The sequence below is a fragment of the Monodon monoceros genome, unplaced genomic scaffold, assembly GCF_005190385.1.
Source record: "Monodon monoceros isolate NGI ecotype Baffin Bay Population unplaced genomic scaffold, NGI_Narwhal_1 Super_Scaffold_8, whole genome shotgun sequence".
Lineage (NCBI taxonomy): Eukaryota > Metazoa > Chordata > Mammalia > Artiodactyla > Monodontidae > Monodon > Monodon monoceros.
In genome coordinates, this window is record NW_021703785.1 from 32137871 (window position 1) to 32159250 (window position 21380).

Here is a 21380-nt window from a genome sequence, read left to right on the forward strand (position 1 = left end):
ACGTTATGTACACAGTAATGCGGATGCCTTCTGTCAAGGCCTTTGATAGCCGCAATTTCAGGTTTGGAAGGGACCTTCAAGTTATTTAACCTCTATACAAAACAAAGCAGAACAACAACAATAACACCTGAACAAAGCAAACAAAACATGTCTCCTTGTAATATCTACCCTTAGGTTTTAATTTCAGCCTTTGCAGAGATGTATCGCAAGTCTATTTCTGCCTACTTTGAATTTCTTGTATCTCTCTAAGTCTTTTCTTCTCTAAACACCCCCAATCCATTAATCTCTCTTATGACTGAAAAGAATTCTTTTATCATCTTGATTATTTTCCTCTGATTATCTCCTAGTATTCAAAGTTTTGGGCCTAGGACAGAATAAAGAAAGGAGTCTTGGCCAGAGCAGAGGGAAGTTAGGCTTATCTACTCCTTATTCTAATGCATTTCAGAAGACAAACATTTTTGGAGTCATACCCTATCTACCACTGAAAGCTTAGTGAGAGCTCAAGTGTTCGGTGAATGAGACACAACTGTGCTGTCATAGCCTAGGGGACGTAACTAATCACCTACAACATTCTTTCCTAAATTTGGATATAATCTTAAGGTCATCTTCAACAGTGGAAGGTAGAGGAAGCTAGCAGTAACACACTGAAGTAGGCCCCTCTGAACTGAAATCTACTGCGACTGTTGACTTAAAACAGAAGTGTGGGCACCTTGATTCTGTTCTGATTGGTTTGTGCAGACCCTTTCACTCATCTGATTCCTGAATAGTACCTTGGACTTCTAACTGCTTTGCCTTCTGGTATTCACGTCCTCTTGGTGCCTGGCTTTCCCTTCTATACCAGTATTCATCTAGTTGCTGTCTGGCCTTTACTACTTCAGTATAATCGGATAGTTTTTGACGCATGTTCTTGTTGATTTCCATCATCAATTTCAGACTCCAGACTCTATCCTCCATTGTGAGCACTGGTGTCCAGAGCGTGACTCACTCCAGTGCCTGTACCTTCTCCGTGTTGTATTCCCTGCCTTCCCTCAGTGTCAGCTCCTTCATATGGGATATAGATTTGTTAAGTTTAAATTAAAATACTGCCAAATAAGACCATAATCATTTCATTTCATTGTTAATAATCTCTCCTGGCCAACATATTTCCAGAGACTTACTTTAATAGCTTTGCAGTTTGTTTTGCGTGTTTCCTTATACGCTAGAATTGTTTGGTTTGTTATAAACTGCTGCTATTCTACAAGTCATAAAAACACAGGGTTAGAAATGATAGCAAGAGGTCATTTACTTGTTCCTTACTGATAAAAAAGGGTCAGAGAAGTGTACTTACTATTTAAAAGAAAACATACCAAACTTCTAAAATGTAGTGGGAAAAATACACATTTCATTCTTTAAAAAAAAAAAGCAAAAACAATAACTAGAAAATGACAGGTCTATATGATACATAATAGATGTGAAAGTGTGATGTGAAAAAAGTTAAAAGAGCATATATACACAGATAAAGTATTTTTATGATGAGATAGAATGTTTCACACAAGACAGAATTTTACTTGCAGGACACAACAGAGATATTTGTAATTTTAAAGCTGATGGTGAAAAATGAAGCCAAAATACTTATAAAATCAAAATAATCTGACCTAGTTCTACTAAGTTTTGTATAAGCCCACATAAACATAGAGGTCCACAGAGTACAATCTAAAAAAATTTGTATCTTTTATGCAATTCAAAATTGAGGAGAGGGAACATTCAGTTGCTGCGTCTGTCAAATGGGTATAAGACCATCACAGAGCTCTTGGGACACTTTAGTATAACATAATTGGGCTGAAAAATTTTAAAACATTTTGGTAGGAAGAAGTTATAAAAACTCAAGATATTATTATTACTTTTATACAGTAGGTTTAGTTTTGTCATACTTAAAGTATATTTAAATTCAACATTCACAAATGAGTATTTTTTGCAATAGTTTACTCCCTGAATTTCCTCAGACCTAAATTCACATACCCTTATATGGAAAAAATAAACATTCTAAAACTTTATAGGGAAAATATGACTTATACTGTATGTGTTTTAGGTTTCCACTATAATAACTGTCTTTAAAATATACATTTACATCTAGGAAATCAAAAACAAACTTGAACTTGAAGAGCACCACTACGATGAGAAATGTATGAATCTGAGAAATAATTACATCTTCATTTAAAGAAAAATTAACTTACCCACACACTTTTTGTTTTTTTTAGTCACACTGACTGTTCTGACTGTAAAATTTAAGTACATATGTGTATAAGAAAATCGTGTAAAAAGGTATTCTTAAGAAAATTTCAAAACAGTTAAGTATGAACCAAAAAGAATGATACACATATAGAAATATGTAATTTGTTTGAACCCTTTATGAAGTGGATTGCCTAAGGGGCACTTGTGATGCTGAAATGTCCCTGAAACTTTCCGAGAAATCACAAAGAACACAGGAGTTAGAGTCCTGGAACATAAACATACCATAAAAGAATGATAATTATACTGTGACTTCACTTTTCAGAAACCTGGCTAACTGCAGGGTTTGTTTTCTTTTTGTTAAGTGACATTCACTGCAATAAAAGGCAAGTTATCTGGAACCATGGGAGTTAGTCCAACCAGGTAAGTGTGAGGCCTTGCACACGCTAGGCACTTAGTAAGAAGTGGTTGGTTAAATGCTGGTTAAATACTAACTGAAATGCTTGTGGACCTTGAGAGAGATTATTGGCAGAAGTAGTGAGTGAAAGGGTAGAAGAATCTCAGGTTTGAGAAACAGATTTCTTATATTCCACAAATATTTACTTTTGAGGAGAGAGAATGTGAATATATTAAAGGCTGGTTTCTAATTTGACAGCTTCTAGTGCAATTATTATTGAAGGTTGGAAAAGATCATAGTTAGTTTAACAAACATTCAATTGAATACTTACCAAATACTGTGCTAAAGGCTAATACACAAAGGAAAACTAGGCACTCTATTGGCAAGACAGATGCGTAATTGTGATATATAGTGATAGGAATATTAATACAAGTATTTTTAAAGTTATGGGAAAGAAGTAAAAAAAAAAAGATAAGTTTTTCTTTATTGAGTTATGAAGGGCTTCAAAGAATAGATAACATTTGAACTGACTCTTGAAAAGGAAGGAAAAGAGGGAAGGGTCCTACATTCACTGAGTTACTGTCACATGCCAGGAATGTACTACATTGTTTAATTCTCATATGACCCTGTAAAGTAGATATTATTTTTCTTTATACATGAGAAAATTGAGTTTAGAGGGGTTAAATTATTGTCTCAAGAATCCATAGCTATTAAACTGTGGGCTTTAAGTGATTATGACATGTTGGCGTAGGTTCATCATTTGTACCAAATGTCCACACTCTGGGGAGGCTGTGCATCGGGGGCGGCGGCAGCGGGTATATGGGAAATCTCTGTACCTTCCTCTCAATCTTGCTGTGAACTTTAAACTGCTCTAAAAAATTGTCTTCAAAAAAGAAAAAAAAAAGAATCCATAGCTATTAAGTAGCAGAGCCATCTTGCCTGTCTGACTGCTGGCATTTCCCACAGTATTTCAAAATATAGGTGATGTAAGGAATATAAGAGTAATTCCAGCCTTAGAATTTAAGAAGAGAGCTGAACAAGTAGATATGTAATTCTGGGTTAATCCAGCTGTCCACCTTCTCCATGGTTGCACCTAGCATGCTGAGTGTAAGCTGCTAGAGAAAAATTACACAGAATGGCACTACTGCAAATATATGACATTTCATCTTGGCAATTATTTGTTTCTGTAATGTACATCACTCATTTATTACATAGCTGTTTCAAACTTCTATTTTCCTCAAAACTCTGATCTTATCATGTGTCTTGCCCATTAGAAGGGAACTCCCTAAATTCTTACCACCAAACCTACTAACTTATTACTTTTAATGTAATTTTGATTTCTCCCCTGCAAAATGGAAAAGGTGCCCCACCTGTCTAAAGTTAAATCCCATCACTTCGCCCTGGATCTGCTCCTTTCCCAACACTTTTGCTCAATTGATCATCCTCTTTCTTTTGTACTTTCAATGTCTCTCTCTGTTTGGTTCCTTCCTATCCCCATTTAAGCCGGATACTCTCCAACTCTGGGAGGTAAAGGCCCTTGATCTCATGCTCCCTCCCTGATCACCTTATATTCTCTTATTCAAAGGGTTGCCTAGTTTTCCTTTTACTATTTTTCAACTTCTACTTATTTATCAGTTCACTGCAATCTGCCTTTAGTGCCACTGAAACTGCTTTTTTTAAACATCTTGTTAAATCCAAATACCATTTTCTTTTTCATCTTTGTTCGACTTGGCCCCTTGGCAGCCTAAGCCACTGCTGACAACTTCCTCCCTTCTGAATGCTTCTGGCTTCGCGTGGGTCTACTCTTTTCCTGAGGCACCTGCCATTTCTCTGGTCACCCCTCACTCTTCTTTGAGTAAGCATTTTTTGCTCTGCCCAGCCCTTAAATATTAGTGCTCATCAAGAATCTGTCCTAGGCCTTTTTCTGTTCTCACGCTATATACCCTTACTAGTTCATTTAATCTACTTCCATGTAAAGCACCATCTTTATGCTGTTGACTCTCAAATCTCTACCTCCAGATAACTTCTCTTTCTTGGGCTCCAGAACCTATATTTTTAACTCTCTACTGAATATATCCACTTAGATATTTTCTTGAGTTCTTCTTTCCCAAACCTATTCCTCCTATGTTCTTTGTAGCACCACCATAAACCCAGGATACAAGCCAAAACCCCGGGCATCAATTCTCATTCCTCCTCTCTTCATCATTCTCTAAATTCAGTCAGTCACCAAGCCCAGTGATTCTGCTTTCTAAATAGTTTTCAAATTGGTCCCTGCTTGTTGGACACCATGATCACCAGCTTAGTTCACGATACCACCTATTGCTCAATGAAACACTGAAATAGCTTCCTAAGTGGGGCTCTTACCACTCCCCCTAATACAGCTGCAAAAGAAATCAGAAAAAGGCTTTTATATCAGTTTCTTAAAATTATGCTCAGTATTCTATTAGATACATGGCTGATTAAAGATACTTCTACTTTTGAAAGCTTAGATTCTAAGGACACATGATGAAATATATACAAATAAAAGCAGAATTAAAATTTCCAAAGGTGTTCAGCAAATCTTGTTTCATTAAGGCAAATATGAGTGGATAAATATGAATGAAAAATGAAGGCCATTAAAGAAGACTCGAGAGGTATGCTCAACGAGAGAGAAGCCATTCTAAGGAATCACATTTCGTATACTCAAAACTGAATGTTTAATTTGAAGCCCTGACAATGTTAACTAAGAGTGAGATCCTATCAGTCTTTTCCTTTACCTTTTGTAAAACCTAATTATTTAAGATTTATATTTTTATACCTAAAAGCTCTTAGCATAAATGAAGACATTTAAGGGTAAAAAAGATTACATTCCACTTGAAAGACAAAGAAAAAGTTATTCTGAAGCATCAAAAGTGAAAGAAAAGAAAAAAAGATTACAACACCTGGATAAGATATTCAGCTCTGATTTTTCTGGCAACTAAGACGAAAAGGAAGCACATTAAATTACATAGTTTTCATTTTCTGTAAAAAAGACAGAAGGATATAACTTCATCTACAGAGGCAAGAATTTTCCTGGAGCTCACACAAGCAGTAATTCATCCTGAGATTTTTGTCTAAATGGGAGTAAGGAGAAAGATCATAAGTTTTTGTTTCAGAAAAAAAAAAAAAAGTTTCGACAGTAAGTACGGTTGAGCTGCTTAACTCTTATCAGCATCAGTTTCGTCTGTAAAAGTAGGGACAAAGATATTTATCTCAGGGTACTGTAGCAAAGACTAAATTATGTAATATAAATGGAAGTACTTAGTAGATTGCCTTAAATAGTTTCACGAAACAAAGAGAAATGACACCAGATTTTATTCCGATCTTCTATAAAGGCAGAGGTCATGACATTCAATTGTGCCTTAATGGAAGGAATTTTGTTGGGAGAGATATTTTGCCCCTTTCCCCTTCTCTCTGCTTTCCGAAGGTTTCACTGAATACAGGGACAGAACCTGGAGAATTCAGAATAGACGGACGTGGACAGATATGAGATTTCAATTCAATTTATGATCACATCTTTCAGTTAGTACTTTTTGTGCAGATCCTTTAACCTAATACATTTACTCATCTCAGCTGAGCTTTGTAGTCTGAAAAGGCAAACTAAAAAAGGCTATTTTTCTCCATACTCACCCTCTCTTCACTTTTTTTTATTATTAGGTTAATACATTTTCTCTAAAGAAGAGAATAAAAATCACCTAATACACTTTCCAAACACACACAACCATTTTTTTTTTTTTTTTTGCGGTAAGCGGGCCTCTCACCCTCGTGGCCTCTCCCGTTGCAGAGCACAGGCTCCGGACGCGCAGGCTCAGCGGCCATGGCTCATGGGCCCAGCCGCCCCGCGGCATGCGGGATCCTCCCGGACGGGGGCACGAACCTGTGTCCCCTGCATCGGCAGGTGGACTCTCAACCACTGCGCCACCAGGGAAGCCCCACACAACCATTTTTGAATGTATAAATGCTAGAAGTTTATAGAATAAGAGGTCACTATGGATTTTATCATTCCTGGAAACCCTTAAGACCACAATTGAACTCCCAACGTGAGAGAAGTTTTAAGCTAACAGTTTTGAGCTAACACGAATAGAAAATAAATCTTCTGTGGCCATGCCTCAACTATCCTAGCATTGTCAACCTAGAACTATCCCACTCATTTTCTTTTTTCATGTAACACATATTGGATAACTATGTAAATGAGGTGGGGATCTCATTTCATATTACCATAAACAGTCTTACCAGAACTAAGTGACACCACTTAAAAAGTTACAGCAAGAGCTGCCCAGTGCAAAAAGAAAATGAAACACTTTAAATGTTCATTTGGTCTCTTTATGAGTCACTAACTTAAACTGAGAAAATTTAGCTGATTGAAGCAATGATTCATACTAGATCATTTTCACAGGGTCCTGACTAGGGTGAGGCAAGGTCTCAGGTGCCAGCGCTGCACTGTGCATGCCTCTGAGAGGGGGCACCTCCTCTATTCTGTGCCTTCAGTGCCTGGCTGCCCTCACCTTAGTCTCAGCCCTGATTTTAACTTGCAAAAAATTTTATTTATCCAAGTTATTCTTATTCAACTGTTATCTATTGGCTGTTCTGGGCACTTCCCCCAATTCCCCTGACACCATTTCTAGATGATATGCATCTTTGAGCTGCTTCCAGGAATATTCCCTAGTTCATCTCTCTCAATAATTTCCTTCCAATAATTTCTTCCCAAATACCTGATATATCTTTCCCAGACTAGGAAACAATGTCTTCAGGATACTCATAAACCAATGATCTGTTTTGAGCATTTTTTCTCTGTTAGGACAGCAAAACGGTAAAAACATGGCTAAGACAAGGCAGTGATAGTACAGTGGAAAAAATTCATGGATTAAAAAACTAGGCTTAACGGTACCAACTGCTGGCAAGGATGCAGAGCAACTGGAACTCTCATTCACTGCTGGTGGGAATGCAAAAGATACAGTCACTTTGGAAAATAGTCTGGCGGTTTCTTACAACATGAAACACTTTCCATATGACCCAGCAGTCCTGCTCCTCGTATTTACCAAGAGAAATGGAAACTTATATTTACACAAAAATACGTACACAATTGTGTACAGCAGCTTTATTTATAGGCACTCCCAAATGAAAACAGCTCAAATGTCCATCAGCTGGTGAATGGATTAACAAACTGTGGTATATCCATACAATGGAATACTACTCAGCAATAAAAATTAGGACAAATTACTAATATTTACAACAACATAGATTGATCTGTTTTATGGTAAGTGAAAAAACCGAGACTAAAAAGACTAATAGGGCTTCCCTGGTGGTGCAGTGGTTGAGAGTCCACCTGCCGATGCAGGGGACACGGGTTCGTGCTCCGGTCCGGGAAGATCCCACATGCCGCGGAGCAGCTGGGCCCGTGGGCCATGGCCGCTGGGCCTGAGCGTCTGGAGCCTGTGCTCCACGGTGGGAGAGGCCACAACAGTGAGAGGCCTGCGTACCGCAAAAAAAAAAGAAAAAAAAAAAAAAAAGGCAAAACTATAGGGATAGAAAACAGATCAACTGGAGTTAGGGAAAAGGGTCACTACAAAGGGGTCAAGAGGGAATTTTCTGGGGTGATGGAACGATTTTATATATTGATTATGGTGATGGTTACACAACTGTACGCATTAGTCAAAAATCATAGAAACGTATGCTGGAAAGGGTAAATTTTATTGTATATCATATCTCAATAAATCTGACTTAAAAAAATGAGGAAAAAAAACGGGGGTTATCTCTTAGTTACCACCTGGCTCTAGGGAAGCCACAAAAACCTGATTTTCTTCTTTTATAAAATAGGGATTCTGTTACCTTTAAAATATTTTTTGTGAGGAACAAATTAAAAGAAAACTTATGAATTTTAAAGTTCAATACAAATATTGTACACCAGGCACTGGCCATACAATGATGAATAAGACAGAGGTACACTAAAGAAATGTACTGTCTAGGGACTTCCCTGGTGGTCCAGGGGGAAAGACTCAGCACTCCCAACGCAAGGAGCCTGGGTCTGACCCCTGGTCACGGAACTAGATCCCACGTGCTGCAACTAAGAGCCCACATGCCACAACTAAAATATCCCGCATACCACAACTAAAGATACTGCATGCCACAACTAAGACCCGACGCAGCCAAATAAATATTAAAAAAAAAAAAAAAGAAATTTACTGTCTAGAGGGAGAAAGGGATAAGATAGATAATTATTAAATAACATGGAAATTCAATGACAGAGATATGAACAAGGAAATAGGGGCCATCAAGAAGGAGCATTCCAGAAATAAGAATTAACTCATAATTAACACAGACTACTGGGATCCAATAATCTTAACCCAATATGATTTTGAAAAAGCCTAAGGTGGTAAAAATTATGACAAAATGGAAAAAGTACCTCACGATGATTCAGAAGTTGTTCCAAATCTAATGCCATTTGATTCTTCATGTGCTGTAAAGCTGACTTTTCTTTATTTAAATTGCTGGAAAAAAAACCCCACCAAGTTTTAAAAAGTTGTCATACTAATATAAATTTAATTAACAAATAATAAATAGCAAAAGACTAAATCTGATGGTTTGAATTAAAGAAAAATTAAATTTATAGTTCATAAAGATATCAGATCAGTGACTACAATGTTTGATTCAATCATTGGCCTGGCTATTTTATAAGAATACTTTTTCTTTTCACAACTATTTGACAATGCAACTGAGATGCTTTCTGAGAATACTTTCCTGCCTAGTAGGGGCATAAAATTGGTGTTTTAAAGATGACTGGTTACTCCTGAAATGTAAAAAGATGAAGTGGGACTTATATAAAAGGTAAAAAGAAAGTACGTATGGGCACCATATTAAAATTTGAGACACTGAAAGTCAAATTACAACATTTATCCTTAAAACTGAAAGTAGTATCTTATAATTTATCACATACTAAATTACCAGGTATATAACTGAGTGAGATAAATGAATCAGATATTTGATCTACAGTAAATTCGGGGTAACAATTTTTTTTTTTGCGGTACACGGGCCTCTCACTGCTGTGGCCTCTCCCGTTGCGGAGCACAGGCTCAGTGGCCGTGGCTCACGGGCCCAGCTGCTCCATGGCATGTGGGATCTTCCCGGACCGGGATACAAACCCGTGTCCCCTGCATCGGCAGGCGGACTCTCAACCACTGCGCCACCAGGGAAGCCCTCGGGGAAACAATTTTTGTCTCCAAATTCTTAGTTCAATCTTCAACTTCTAAGTCCGCATTGTGAATTTCTTTTTGAAATGACCTATCTTCTGATAGGAAAGGGTGAGAAGCCTAATTGTAAGGACATGTTAATATTTTAGAACAAATATTTGAGGCCTGTCTTATACTGTCCGGAGTTTGATTATTCAACATATAAAAATATTTAGAACCATTAAATAAAATATTCTTTGAAAGCCACTGGGATGAGTCTATCCAGACAGCACTACAAGGATTAAGAAAAGCAACACTGAATTGAAGCAACATAATTCCTTGAATGTCAAAACAAAATCTGTAAAGGTAAAATTAATGAGAATTGTTTTGCTGAACAGGTAAGATGTTTTAAGTTATACTTTAAGAAAACAGAATGCCACCAATTTTCAAAATATTACGGAGAAGTTTTTTTTTAAACTCAGTGAATAGTAGTAGTATTCTGAAAGCACTGGTAATTCCAAGGACTTAAGAGTAAAAAAAAATGTACATTTTCCTCCTTCCTACTAATTGAGAACTTCCCCAAGGAAGCATCAGAGTTTGTCCTCTGAGAAGAAAGACTAGATGCAACTCTGACTTCTGTTTCCAACTGTGCCACTGACTCAACTGTGTGGTGTAAAGCACGACACATACCACCCCACTGAACCTGTTTTCACATCCGTAAAAGTGGAAAATAATACTCATGTATGTCAAAGGGACATGTGAATTATCTAATGAATGATTACATAAAACACTGAGCACATAAAACTCTACAAAATGCTATATCGTTTTACTAATTTAGATGAGAAACAGTCATCAGAGGAAAACAGTAATTAAATGTCAATAAAGGTAAGCAGCTCAGCATAAAAACAAACTGACTTTTGGAGTTAGGCGTCAGAGATCCTACTGAGCCGAGGAGTTGAAAAGAACTAGATGATAAAAAGGAAACTGAGTGCTGTGTTCTGCTTGAGTCCCCCAAAGCATGGTAAAGATCAGGTGTTTCTGTAACTTTAAAATTCTCTCTTTAGCTAGGGTCACACTGAAGACAAAATATTTTTCTTTCTCTTTTTCTTTCTTTTATTTCTCTATTATTTTTTGGCTGTGTTTGGTCTTCGTTGCTGCATGTGGGCTTTCTCTAGTTGCGGCGGGCAGGGGCTACTCTTCATTGCAGTGCACGGGCTTCTCACTGCAGTGGCTTCTCTTGTTGCAAAGCACAGGCTCTAGAATGTGCAGGCTTCAGTAGTTGCGGCGTGTGGGCTCAGTAGTTGCGGTGCGTGGGCTCAGTAGTTGCGGTGTGCGGGCTTAGCTGCTCTGTGCCATGTGGGATCTTCCCGGACCAGGGCTCGAACCTGTGTCCCCTGCACTGGTGGGTGGATTCTTAACCACTGAGCCACCAGGGAAGTCCCCAAAATATTTTTCCAAGTGAAAATAAATGTTCAGTAAATACGAATAGGAATATTCAAGGAACAGATGTGTTCATATACATGCACATATACATGTTCGTATACATGTACTCACATACACACAGAATGTAAATATGCGCTTACATGCAGTACATACATGGGTGCGCTCGCACAAACACATACACAGACACACAGACACACACACGTAGGCTCTCAAACACCAACAGACCCATTAAATAAAGTGTAGTGTAATAGGAACGGAATGTTGATGTAATTAAAGAATAATTCCTTAGAAATGCTTTATATGTAGTGTTTAATTTTTTCAGAATAAAGTAAGTATTCCATATTTAAATAACAAAACTAAACATATAACATGGAATAAAAGGTAAGTGGATAAACTGGTTGACAAAGCAACTCAGTTCTATTTGCAAGACGTTGCCTCCACAGACAATACTTGGATATATATTTTCAAAGTCTTAGCCTTCTCTTTCTTAAATTACAAGGGAGACTACCTTCAACACGTGGGTCTCTAAAACTGAATACGATGATGATTATACTCTGTGTTCTTCCACACACAGTAATTACTCAATAGAAGTTCAGTCTCCATAAGACATTTCATAACAGTGGAAACTTACCTTCAAAAATACAAAGCTTCTATGCGTGACTCATAAAGCAACTACAAAACAAATCTCCTTATGAGCACGTCTACCGTGAATGGTATATTACACCCATAATTGTTCAATTCACTGTTAATTATTACTCAGAAATTCATGTTTATGGCTCTGTTTCACCTGCTATATGAAAACATATTCCTGATATATTGTTCTTTAACTTCCTGGATCAATATACTCTGGCCTAGCCTTATAAGTGCCTAAGCAGTCTTTTCTTCCTAAATGACTAGTTAACGATAAATGGAGAATTGAAAACAGAGAAAGAAAACTTATGCTAATTATTCTCTTTCCATGCTTCCTTTGGTCCTGAACTATAGATCAAACACTATAACCCAGGTTGTCTCTTATGGATTGGTGGAGGAGAGTTAAAAGTACTACTTTTAGAACAGAGTATTACTTTAATGACAGTTAGTAGTGATATCTCAAATGTTAGCTTTTAACATGTTTATCACGATTTCATTTTAGTGCATGTTTGCGCTAATCTTTCTAGGCACTGAATAAGTTGTATCGATGGCTAAATTGGCAAGTTGTGGATGTGATATTGTTTTATTTTGTAAGAAAATGATAAAATTTATATTCAGTTCTTTAAAGAGCTTTTATTGTATAAGCTAGAGAAACATTTACAAATTAACCAGTTAATGTAAGTATTCTTTACAATTAAAATCCACACCCAGCAAAAAGTAACAGGAATGATCAAGGAACATAATCACTTGGTCATCTTTTTGGATGGATCATCGAATGTTTAAATTTCGAATTAATGAAGGACAAAAGGAAGGGAGGTAACATTTACTGAGCTCCTCCTGTGTGCCGGAAGCTTTTTATATATGTTACTTCATTTAATTTTCACAACTACCCCTTGATGTTCACATTAATATCTACATTTTACAGACACATTTACCATGAGAAGAGAAATCAGGCTGACGTGTAGTCAAAGCCCAGGATAATTCTACTCTATTTGAAATGCCGTTGGCTCAGAGTCAGGGTGATGGTAGATAGAAATGTGATCTAACCTGTTGTATCTGACTTGTTGATTGTATTGTATGGCATCACATCCTTTCATTCACGTCATCAGGGTACAGCTACAGCATCTCACAAGCCATAATTAAAATTCTGAAAGCACCTTAACTTTTCACATTAGAAGATAGTTGCTTCAATGAAGAGCAAGACTTCATATCCTGTGAAATATTGGTTCAGAATCTACTAAAATAGTATACAATAAATATATGAGACACAGACAGCTTTAAAGCCTTCAGATGTTTAGCACACAAAATATTTTTTTTTGTTTAATTCCATAATTGGCATAGTTCTTGTGATTACTGTTGCTGTAATTAAGGGAGTCCTAATTTTTGTCAAAATTCAGCATATTTTGAGAAATGTTATTTCTCACTTCAAAGATAATTTTCAACATAAAAATGTGTTAAATATAAGACAATACTAGTAATAGCAAACATTTAAAAAGCATTTTTAACAATGTATAGGAATAGTGCTATATATATTACAAAGGTTATATCATTTAATCCTCTGAATAACCATGTGAATTAGGTGCTGTTGGTGTCACTCTCATTTCACAGACGAGAAAATTGGCTATAGGGTCCAATACCATAGCTATTAGCTAGCCACAAGTGGCAATGAAAATTAATATTAATTTAATTCAAATAAAATTAAAATTTTAGTTCCTCAGTAACACTAACCATATTTCAGATGCCCAATAGCCACATGTAGCTAGCAGCTACCATATTGGACAATGCAGATAGGGAATTTTTTTTTTTTATTATGAAATATTTCAAGAGAGAAACTATAACAATGTATCTGTCACCCAGCCTCAACAATTATCAACTCATTAAAAGCCTTCCTTTTAACCACTATTCTACACTTTTTTTTTTTTTTGCTTCTCTTCGTTAATTACATTAGTTAAAGAAAAATTATCCCTTATTCAGATTAGAACATAGGGAGGCAGTATAACATAATGGTTAAGAGTATGGAATTAGAAAGCAGACAGATCTGGATTCAAATTTTGGCCCTATCACAAAACTAATATGTTTTTAGATGACAAGGTGCTAAATTTCTCTAGGGCTGAATTTGTTCATCATTAAAATTTTCTCCTGTAGCTGGCTATTATTTTTCTTTATATTAAACATTTTCAGCTTTCCTAGTTCTTAGTAAAATAACTATTCAAATAAACCTACTTGAAGGTAACTGTGAAAGAGGTAATTTTTTCCACAGGCCTTTTATATATCCCTGCTCCAAGATTACAAAGGTAAGACAAAACACTATACAAAATTTCAAATATATCAAACATATAATATGGAAAGAAAAGGTTCTCTTTGGGGTTCTTTCCTCAATTTCCTTAAGATAAGCAAGTCTCCAGTGAATGATGAGACATAATTTCTATTGCTCCCAACAGCTATTTATAGAACTATTTAATTAATTCACTGAATTGATTTATTAATGCTGGTTACGAATATTCTAAAATATTAATTTTAACTTTAAAATTAATCTACAAATAAATTGTTACTCATGTTGACATTTAAAACATAAATGTGATTTAAAATTACTTCATTATATCGTCAAAAAATTCTGATCAGGAATAAAGTTTTGGACCAATTATTTTGGTGGGGTAGAAACGAGAGGAAAAGATAACTACTCTGATTTATCAAAAAGAACACTCACAGTTTGGAGTTAATTACCAGCAGTTTTATATTTTTGGTTATATATCTTAGGAAACCTGAATTTAATAGCTATCTTTTCCAATAACTATATTTTTCAATAAACTACCTTTTCTAATTCCTTAATTTAAGAATTTTCTCTCCCATCTAATTCTTTGCTTCTTTATAAATTGGTTGATAATTTATCTAATTACTTATTCTAAATAATCTTAAAATCTAATAACAAGCCAACTAACTAAGCATCCATGAAGTAAAACCTCTTTCTTTATATAGAATCATTCTTCTACTGTTATTTAAAAAGACTAAAATGATCATATAGGTGAACAGGTAAAGAATTTGAATGATTATTCAGTGGAGCAAGTCTTTTGGATAAGGTGTCATGTAAGAAAACAATTTCAATCTAGGGAAGTGAAAGGAATTTATTTACATCGAGGTAATTCATGGTTTACTTCATGTAAAGGGTCAGTGGAAGAAACGCCTAAAAATTCCTTGGTAAAGTCAACATGAATCTAAGTAAATTTGTACATTTTATCTGTTTGTGAACACCTTAATGTGATGTGACTTAGTTTTTCTAAGAGAAATTGAACTCATTCCATTTAAGACCCCCTTCGTTATTTCAATATTTTCTTCACAATTTCCAACCTGAATTCGTCTATAGCAGTATTGTGCTTACAATGCCTTTATTACTCAAATAAAAGATTTGTAGATGGTTTACCTGACGTCTTTCTCAAGTTGGGTAATACACTCCTTCAGTGAATCAATCTTAGAATCTCTCTGACGCACTGATTCAATGAGATACCTGTAAGGTTGTTGAGTCTGGTTTAACAGAGAATTGGCCCTGTCAAGCTAAAGAAAAACAGATTTCATTAAAATCCAGACAATTTTATAAGAACCTAAAATTGTTCGAAATGTTCTAGCACAGATACAGCACACCAACTCTCCCTTATATGAATTACTCTGAAAAGCTCTTCCTGTATAAATTCGAAGGTTTTAAAAATTATTAATCAACATAACTATTCTTTAGCTAAAAATGAAACTTTTATTTGAACTTTATTTCTACTCAAAATAATATAATCACATGATAATTTAGTAATTTTTCATGTCTTCATATTCCCTTCCATCTTTACTTATGTACCTAAACCGCTATGTATAATTTATGTACCTAAATCACTATGTATAATTAAAATTTTAAACAATTATGTTTAAAATATAAACAACATAAAATTTACCATTTTATCCAATTTACAGTGTACAATTCAGGGGCATTAAGTACATTCTTGATGTGTAACCATCACTAGTATCTATTTCCAGAACATTTTCATCAACCCAAACAGAAACTCTATATCCATTAAGCAAAAAACACTCCTCTTATCCCCCAGTTCCTGGAAACCTCTATTCTCTCTGTCTGTATGTATTTGCCTATTCTAGATACCTCATGTAAGTGGAATCATATGATATTTGTCATTTTTTGTCTGCTTAATTTACTTATTGTAATGTTTTCAAGGTTCACCCAGGTTGTACCATGTATCAGAACTTCATTCCTTTTTATGGCTAAATAATACTCCAATGTATGTTTATAGTATATTTTGTTTATTCATTCATCTGTTGGTGGATACTTGTGTTGTTTCCACTTTTTGGCTATTGTGACCAATGTTGTGGTGTATAAATATCTGTTTTGAGTCCCTGTTTTCAATTCCTTTGGGTATCTACCTAGGAGTGGAGTGGAATTGCTAGGTCATATGATAATTCTATATTTAACTTTTTGAGGAACTGCCAGCTGTTTTTCATAGTGGCTGCATCATCTTACATTCCTACCAGAAATGCACTTGGTTCCAATTTCTCCACATCCTCGCCAACAAAGTTATTTTATGTGCCTATTGGCCATTTGTATATCCTCTTTGGAGAAATGTCTATTCAGGTCTTTTGCCCATATTTTAGTTAGGCTGTCTTTTTTTTTCTTTTTTTGCTGTTGAATTGTAGGAGTCTTTATATATTATGGATATTAAGCCCTTATTAGCTGTATGATTTGCAAATATTGTCTCCTATTCTGTGGGTTGTCTTTTCGCTATCTTGATACTGCCCTCTGGATCACAAAAGTTTTTAATTTTGATGAAATCCAACTTACCTACTTTTCTTTTGTTGTCCATACTTTTGGTGTCATTTTAAAGAAACCACTGCCAAATCCAAGGTCATAAAGATATTCTCCTATGTTTTCTTCTATGAGTTTCATACCTTTCTTTTTGAAATTTAGGACTTTGGTCCATTTTGAGTTAATTTTTGTATATAGTGTAAGACATGGGTCTAATTTCAATCTTTTCAACATAGATATCCAATTTTACCAGCACCATTTGTTGAAAAGACTGTCTTTTCTCCATTGAGTGGTCTTGGCAACCTTACTGGAAAAACCATTAACCATATATGTGAGATTTACTTCTGGGCTCTCTATTCTATTCCATCAGTCTTATATGTCTATCCTTAAGCCAGCACAACACTGTAGTGAATACTGTAACTTCACAGTAAATTTTAAAATCTGAGTTTTTCAACTTTTGTTTTTTAAGATTGTTCTGGCTATTTGGGGTCACCTGAAATTCCACATGAATTTTAGAATGGGTTTTTCTATTGCTGCAAAAACATGCCTTTGGGATTCTGATACAGACTACACTGAATCTGTAAGCTGTTTTGGGTGGTACTGTTATCTATCTTAACAATATTAAGTCTTCTATATACAGATGGCTAACAGGCACATGAAAAGATGTTCAACATTGCTAATCATCTGAGAAATGCAAATCAAAATCACAGTAAGATACCACCTCACACCTGTCAGAACAGCTATCACCAAAAAGACCACAAATAACAAATGTTGGAGAGGATGTGGAGAAAAGGGAACCCTCGTGCACTGTTGGTGGGAATGTAAATTGATACAGCCACTATGGAGAACGGTCTGGAGTTTCCTTTAAAAACTAAAAATAGAACTACCATATGATCCAGCAATCCTATTCCTGGGCATATATCCAGAAAAGATGAAAACTCTAATTTGAAAAGATACACACACCCCAATACTCACAGTAGTATTACTTACAATAGGCAAGACATGGAAGCAACCTAAGTGTCCATCAACAGATGAATGGATAAAGAAGATGTGGTATACACACACACACACACACACACACACACACACACACACACACACACACAATGGAATACTACTCAGCCATAAAAAAGGAGGAAATTTTGCCATTGGCAACACCATGGATGGACTTGGAGGGTATTATGCTTAGTGAAATAAGTCAGACAGAGAAAGACAAATACTATAATGTTATTTATCTGTGGAATCTAAAGAATACAACAAACTAGTGAATATAACAAAAAAGAAAAGGACTCTCAGATATAGAAAAGAAACTAGTGGTTATCAGTGGAAAGAGGGAAAAGAGGGAGGGGGAAGAGAGGGGTAGGGGAAGTACAAACTAGTAGGTATAAAATAAATAAGTGGGAACTCCCTGGCGATCCAGTGGTTAGGAGTCCATGCTCTCACTGCTGAGGGTCCGGGTTTAATCCCTGGTTGGGGAACTAAGATCTCACAAGCTGAGTGGCCAAAAAAAAAAAAAAAACCTACAAGAATATATTGTACACCACAAGAAATATAGCCAATAGTTTATAATAAATATAAATGGAGTATAATCTTTAAAAATTGTGAATCACTATGTTGTATACCTCAAACTTATACAATGTTGTAAATCAATGATACCTCAACTTAAAAAATTCAAGAAAATAACCCCCAAACCAACCGACCAACCAACCAACCAACCAAAAAACAATCTTAAGTCTTCTAATCCATTAGCCTGGGATGTCTTTCCATTTATTAGGTCTTCTTTAATTTCTTTCAGGAATGTTTTGTAGTTTTCAGTGTACAAGTCTTTCTCCCCTTTGATCAAATTTATTTCTATTTTATTTTATAAATGAAATTATTTTAGTTCCTTTCTGGATTGTTCAATGTTAATATGCTATGTACAACTTAGTACAGTTGTATACTATGTATATAGTTGTATATATACTATGTTTTATACTATGTACAACTTTATATTATTCTTTTTTACTTTACCTTATATCATAATCATTCTTCCAGGCTGTTAGAATACCTTCATTTATATTTTTGTATTTTTAATGGTTACAAAACTGTCTAGTAAGCCAATGTGCTAGAGTTTAATTACATTGTTTATACTAGTAAACATTTAGGATGCTATCAATTTTTGACTAGTATAAATAATGCTAAAACAAACTAGTTTTGTATTGTAGATGTTTTATCTTTTTCTCATATTTATTTATTTGGTTGCACTGGGCGGGCTCCTTAGTTGTGGCAGAAGGGCTCCTTAGTTGCAGCACGTGGGATCCTTAGTTGTGGCTCGCTGGCTCCTTAGCTGTGGCATGTGAACTCTTAGTTGCGTCATGCATGTGGGATCTAGTTCCCTGACCAGGTATTGAACCCAGGCCCCCTGCATTGGGAGCTCAGAGTTCTATCCATTGCGCCCCCAGGGAAGTCCCTAGACGTTTTTTCTTAATATTTTGTTTGTTGAATTTTTTCAGAACAGAAGATGCACTAAGGTTAAAGGGGTATAACTATGTAATACTCTTGACACATAAGACCAAAGTTCTTTCTAAAGGATTTTATCATTTTATATACTCAACCAACCTTAAGTGTTTTTTTTTTTTTTTTAATTAATTAATTAATTTTTGGCTGCTTTGGGTCTTCATTGCTGCATGTGGGCTTTCTCTAGTTGTGGCGAGCGGGGGCTACTCTTCGTTGTGGTGCACGGGTTCCGTTGCTCCGCGGCATGTGGGATCTTCCCTGACCAGGGCTCAAACCCGTGTCCCCTGCGTTGGCAGGCAGACTCCCAACCCTTGGGCCACCAGGGAAGTCCCAACCTTAGTTTTCTTTTTGTTTCTTTGTGTTTACTCTTTTTCTCCTAAGCAAATATGAAATGTATGCTAGAACAGGACTAAACACAGCACTGTCAGTATCAGGAGGCCCCTACTTTGGTATATAGTAAGTTCTCAAAAAAGGTATTCTAAAGTTGGATACGCAAAAACTGAACAATAAGAACAAGAGTGGTGGATATCTATTATTATAAGGATGAGGGGGTGGGGAAGGGAGTATTTTATTATGCAGAATAATAAATTATAAAATTCCTGCTTTATGAACTTAAATGTTCTTTGACAAAAAATTTCTAGCTTTTTATATGAAAAAAATTTTTTTCCTCTTTCCTTTACAACCCCTAACGAGTTTGAAGCTAAAGATATGCTGTTTTTCTAGGACAAGAAATGATTTCTATTTCCTTCTCAAATAAACTACATTTACAAGTTCTATACATTTTTTTCTTCAAATTAAGATCTAAACATATATATTTTAGCACTGCAATTTTTTTTTACAAATTAATTAATTAATTAATTCATTTGTGGCTGTGTTGGGTCCTTGTTGCTGCGCGCAGGCTTTCTCTAGTTGCAGTCAGCAGGGGCTACGCTTCGTTGCGGTGTGTGGGCTTCTCATTGTCGTGGCTTCTCTTGTTGCGGAGCACGGGCTCTAGGCGTGCAGGCTTCAGGAGCTGTGGCACATGGGCTCAGTAGTTGTGGCTCATGGGCTCTAGAGCTCAGGCTCAGTAGCCGTGGCACATGGGCTTAGTTGCTCTGCAGCATGTGAGATCTTCCCGGGCCAGGGCTCGAACCTGTGTCCCCTGCATTGGCAGGTGGATTCTTAACCACTGCACCACCAGGGAAGTCCGTAGCACTGCAAGTTTTTTGGTCTCCCTCTCACAGGGAAAAAAAAATAATGAGTTACTAGCAGCCTCGAAGCTGAAGGTGGAGAGAAGGGCAGGATGGGTATAGTGGAAGGTAGAGAGGAAGGCAGAAAGAATCAAAGGCAGAAACATTCATTGTGAAAATGATCAACCATGAGGTCCAGGTAGGTGAGGAGGAAAGTGAAGCCAAGAGGTGGCTGACCAACTGTTAGAGGATATCTGCACACAGTTTGAGGACCACTTTATAAAAGCTATGTAAACTATTCATCTAAATTATACTAGACATTTTTGTTATGGCTGCATTAAGTATAGCCCAGGAAAAAAATTCCTCAAAGAATAAGAAATGAATAGTGAAAGGAAAGAAGACTTTTTTTGGACACAATTCATTGCAGTGAAAGGAGAGCCATAAAGAAAAAAATACCATAAATATTTTCTATGGTTTGGGTTTTAGTGTCCTTTTTCCTTGCTTTGGTAATCATTCTTTAAAATCTATTACAATGTCACTGGAATCTTATTACTCTACTAAGTTACTTTATGAACATTCAAATATGCAGCTGGACAAAAATAAAACTAAGTCCTACTTACCTGTACAACCAGTTTCACTAGTTAATTAAATCAAACAATTGCCTTGACTTTGTTTTTACAGAACTGACCCTAACTGAATAAACTGAACTGGCAAATTGTTTTGTGTTTCGAAGTGCAGAATAGCCTGGGGTGCATGTGGGGGGATTGGGTGGTGTAGGAAAGAACTAAGGGCATTTTCAAATTGTAGTCAGCTGTAGTCTAGAATGAGCCATGTTTAAACTTATCAAACCTGACTTCAGTTACATAAAAAATATAACAGCAGGCATTAGTCTTAATTATTTTAGTTCATTTTTTTCTCATTACAGCAATTACATATATTAGGTTTTAGTATTATAACAAAATTAAGGGTCAAAAGCCTTACTTTCAGAATGTATTTCTACTATACAACCTACAAACTTCTCTCTCTAGATAATAAAGCTTCTATAGTGCTGTCAATTTTAA

At 35.9% G+C, this 21380-nt stretch overlaps 1 protein-coding gene across 13 annotated transcripts in view; it reads right to left on the bottom strand.

The window, feature by feature from the left end:
• Nucleotides 1-21380, bottom strand: part of PIBF1 (progesterone immunomodulatory binding factor 1) — a 212218-nt gene that overhangs the window by 19959 nt on the left and 170879 nt on the right. For 6 of the 13 annotated variants that reach the window (XM_029209987.1, XM_029209986.1, XM_029209990.1 and 3 more), the window contains 2 exons: nt 15281-15411; nt 9027-9111 (listed from right to left, as the gene is read on the bottom strand). In XM_029209987.1, coding sequence (XP_029065820.1) covers nt 9027-9111; nt 15281-15411 — 216 coding nt within the window. Of the gene's footprint in view, nt 1-9026; nt 9112-12538; nt 13100-15280; nt 15412-21380 lie in introns of those variants that run through there. The other 7 variants (XR_003791697.1, XR_003791695.1, XR_003791696.1 and 4 more) reach the window with 7 other exon arrangements.